General features: G+C 39.6%; 1 protein-coding gene across 1 annotated transcript in view; it reads right to left on the bottom strand.

Moving 5' to 3' along the window:
• LOC102672220 (dipeptidase 1-like) overlaps positions 1–4,696 on the bottom strand; it is a 160,109-nt gene that overhangs the window by 12,563 nt on the left and 142,850 nt on the right. Inside the window, exon 11 of the mRNA XM_006621200.2 lies at positions 607–783. Coding sequence (XP_006621263.2) covers positions 607–783 — 177 coding nt within the window. The remainder of the gene's footprint in view (positions 1–606; positions 784–4,696) is intronic.

The following is a 4,696-nucleotide window of genomic DNA, read 5'->3' as shown; positions in this document are numbered from 1 at the left end:
AAATTTAAACATAGTGTTTCGTGTCAAGATAAAACTAGAAAAACAAAATGTTATGTTGTAATAGAAAAATTTCCATTGGATTGTTATTACTTTTATTCCATTTCGCATCATTTCCTTCATCCGTTCCAAATTTAGAAAAAAAAAAAAAATATAATAAAAGGACCGAATGAAGGCAGGAAAAAGAACGAATAAAGGCGCTGAGCGAATTAAAAATAATATTGAATATAGAATCCATATGTTTAAAAAAATTAAAAGTAAATTTAAACATAGTGTTTCGTGTCAAGATAAAACTAGAAAAACAAAATGTTATGTTGTAATAAAAAAATTTCTATTGGATTGTTATTACTTTTATTCCATTTCGCATCATTTCCTTCATCCGTTCCAAGTTTGAAAAAAGGAGGGAAAAAAAAAAAAAATAATAAAAGGATGGAAGGCAGGAAAAAGACATTTGTACGATGTCCAATTCGTGGAGGATGGAATCGCATAATAATGCTCTGATCTGATCGAGTATCGAAATTGGCTTAACCTTGCGCTATACCCTCCACCATCCCATTTCCATACACCCTTAACTATCCCGCATGGACGTGGTCGCACATCTAAACTCACCAGATTTCTAAGCACGTCGTCTGGCACATTTCTGGTGGAATTGCAGAGTGCCCTGGCAGCACTGTGAGAGAAAATCACCGGCGCTCTCGTCGTTTGCAGGGCTGCCCTCATAGTCCTTGTCGAGACATGAGAGAGATCCACTAGCATTCCCAGTCTGTTTAGCTCCCTGACAACTGCCTGGAAAATAATAAAAAATAATATGCCATATTTCCTCCCTCCTCTCCAATCCATTTTAAACTTCGACCCTTCCTTCCTAAACGAGAAATAGAGATCTCACCTGCAACGTTGTAAAATATTTAATCTCTTCTTATCTTTAAAAAATTAACCCCACTGTTTCGTCGACACCTTTTTCTTTTCTTCAAATTATAAATACCTCTTGAATTATAAATATTAGATTAAAAAAGAAACGAACAAATTATTCCTGATTCTTCGTATTATTAATAAAAAAAAAAAAGAATAAAGAGGTCTTTAAATATCGAGTTTAGATTGTTAGGGGTGGAATCGACAGGGGGTTTTAATACGCGAATTCGATCGAATCGCGCGTAATTCCGCGAACACGGTTAGAATGCAAATTTTCGGGCCGTCCACAGCCGGCAAAGAGATTACGTGATTTTACAGTTTGCATTACCTTTAGCCGCGGCAACTTTATTCGAGGTACGACTCGAATTTCGCTTCGGCGCCAGCCACGTGTCCCTGTTTTGCATTCGCCTCTGCCACCGGCATTATAGAAATTAACTGACATAACGAATTGGCCTGTGCATTCTCCCGTGATGCGTGTACGCGTATATACACGCGGCTCTTTAATTAACAGAACGAAACTCGCGGAGCGCAACATTGACCGTAATCTGCTGCGTTGCTACCAATTCTTTTTCCTTTTTTTCTTTTTTTTTTTTTTAATCCAGCATCCCCTCAACCATTTTCTTCGCGTCTTTTTTTTCTGGTTTATACCATATCTCGGTATAAACCGAGACTTAACCGAGCCTCTGAATCGTGGACAACTCGTGAAAACGGAAATATACGTGATTCGCCGTTTCGTCGACAAATGCGCGGTTTTTCGCGTTTTTTGCGAGAAGGAAAGATCGTTCGAGGAAGTTGGCGACGATTAAAGGGACAGTGTTGTTGGATTAATTGTGGAAGAAAATTGCAATTTTATTTTTTTTATTAATATTAAAAATTGCGACACGCTACGAAAATTATTCTAAATATTAATTTATAAAACGAGGTGAAAAGGGTTTAGAAGGTAATAAGATTGGAATTATTTAAGAACTGGTATATATGGAAATTTTTAGAAATGGAAATTGGATTAGGAAAGTTTCATGGAAATTGACTTTGCGATTAAATGAACGTATTAGTTTAGGGGTTGATTCGTTTGGAAAGGGAGTGGTTCTTCTTTAACGAGATATTTGGCTACAGTTTGCAGTTTGGGTTTAGATAACGTTGATTTTGCGAATTATTTCAGTTCGAAGAGATTTATAAAGACAAAATTCCATTTTATAATCTCGAATAATCAAATAATATACAAAATATTTCAAAATCGGGACAAAATCGGATTCTCGAGACGTCTCAAAAAATTTTTCCTTCTCCCCCCTCCTAATACCGAATTACTATACAAATAACATCGATCAATCTGGCACAATTACTCGGGAGGCAATTACACCGAGACGTTGAAAACTCTTACACACACACATATACACACGTGTGTATATGTAGAGACACCGTTAATTCGCCGCGATTCCACAGGGCGTTGATTAAGAAAGATGATCGGGGGACTTGACACGAGGAGAAGGATGGGTCTCGAGGCATTACGCGGCCTCGAAGAATGATCACGGTTGAAGGGTGAGGAATAGAAGAAATCAGAGAGAGCGAGGGAGAGGGAGGGAGAGGGTGACGGTGAAGGGTGAAAAATAGCGGCGAGGACGGAGAAAACGTCGGTATTTCGACCGATGAACATTTGTCGATGGCGTAAGCAAGCCGCCTCTTCTATCGCGAGGAAAATAGAAGGAAAAAGCCTGGGCTGCTGCATAGACCGGAGGGCGTCGATACGGGAGAAAGGAAAGGAAGGGGCGCACAATGGGTGCTGCCTTTTTTCCTCTCTCTCTCTTTTTTCTTTTTTCTTCTTTTTTTTTTTCCTTTTTTTGTAAGAGCACCCCTGCCTTAATAAGAAGCCAGTGATGTTCGTTTTTCCCCCGGCACGCGCGATTTTGCAGAGACAACGGGGACGAGGTGTTTCCATCGATTTACCACCGCTTTTCCACACACACTCCCCTCCCAACGAATATGTATTTAAAACGGTACGTACGTACAGGAGTTGATTGACGCGACAAATAAACGAGATTTTTGTTATAACCCGTTGGAATAATTCAATTATTCGCAGAAGAAGAATCTTGCGTATGTTTTTTTTTTTATTTATATTTGTAAAATATACATTTACTATAATTTCTTTCCCTACGTTTCACCGTAACGTTTCACGTTTTATTTCGATATTAAAAAAATTTTACGAAAAAAAAATATTATTTTTATACAATTGCCGTTCCATATCTAATCTCTCAGAAATTAGTAATATAATAACGCATCTCCAACGCGTTTATCGCGAAAAATTGCGTTCCATTTCGAGAACTACGTCCTCTCGGAACATCCTCCATAAAGAGACACGTGTGCTTGATCGGCAACAGGAAAAATACCAGCATAGGCGATACGAGTGTTGGGTAATCGAAGAACGAGATAGAAAACAGGAGAGGGGGAAAAAATATTGTAGATATCGCGTACGAGTGCACATCGAAATCGTTTCTCCAAATATGTATTTGGTCCACCGTGTATGTAGAAGATATAGCTTCGAATTTAAATGAGAAAAATGCATCGGGGCGCGAAACTCTGTGCGGGGACAAATAAATAGGCGGAGATCGTAGGATTTTCAGCATGCCGATTTCCTTTATTTTTCGGTTCCGGATCATTTTTCAAACCAAACCGTGGAAGTATTCGTTTTCAGTATTCTTTTTTCCCCTTTGCTTCCACGCGGAATCGACAAATTGCGGATACTGGCCGATACCGCGTTCAACGAGGTTCCCTGCCTCGCTTCTTTCCACTCAAGTTTTTCTTTCCAGCTTGTTCCTCGATGTATTTCTTTTGTATACGAAGGTTTGAAAAATAAAAAGTGACGGCTCGCGACATTTGATCGAGTAAATAGAAGAGTGATAAAGCAGCGGCTCGTGAATAATAAACTTATTGAATAATAAAAATTCGAAGGTAAATTTTCCCCAAGCGAGATATATTTTTGTATCTGCTTGGAGAGAAACTTGTGCTTTTGATAATAATTTGTACGATATTTTTCTCACGTTACATTTTTCAACACGTCCTTTTATTATTATTAAAATTAATTATAAACTTTTGATACTCTCTCTTCGACACGCGTATACGAGAATCGAATTTTTCTTTTTTAAATTTTCATATCATATAAAGATTCGATTCCACTGTGGAAACGAAATAATAGATTACATCTCAACGATTTATTCGACCAAGGTGTTACCAACGTTTACGTAACGCGTCTGCACTATTGAGAACCGGTCGAATTCAATATCACAGAGACAAAACGCGATATTGGGTTAGTAGTGGAAGAAGAAGGGAAAATCCTTTCGGTGGTGGAACTCGGTTACATCACGAAAATTATTTTTCAACCCCCGTGTATACCCCTGTAACGCGGGGTTTCGTGTGCACGGAGAAGGGAAAGGGGAAGAGAAAGGGGAGAAACAAGACAAACGGAATAGCTTTGGAATCCTCAGATTAGTGGAATTTTGTAGTAAATCGTCTGGCAGGGTTGGTGTGCCTGCACAATAACGATTTTGTACCGACGTTGTTTCGATATAGTCGGACCTGGAGGGAGGGGAGGGGGAGAGGGAGGTGCGCGCTCGAACAATCGAGCCGTGTCTGGCGATGTGGCTTTCGTGTGTTTGCGCGCGCGAATACACAATTGGAAATTGTGGTGGTCGGGGCGCGATGGTGGTGGTTGTGTATGTGCATGTAAATGAGAGGAGGAGGAGGAGGAGGAGGAGCGAGGGATGGGTGGTCGAGGAGGAAAAGAAAGGAGAGGAAGGAC

This window comes from Apis dorsata, unplaced genomic scaffold (genome assembly GCF_000469605.1).
Source record: "Apis dorsata unplaced genomic scaffold, Apis dorsata 1.3 scaffold_604, whole genome shotgun sequence".
Taxonomy (NCBI): Eukaryota; Metazoa; Arthropoda; class Insecta; order Hymenoptera; family Apidae; genus Apis; species Apis dorsata.
This window is presented reverse-complemented; position numbering and strand designations above follow the sequence as displayed.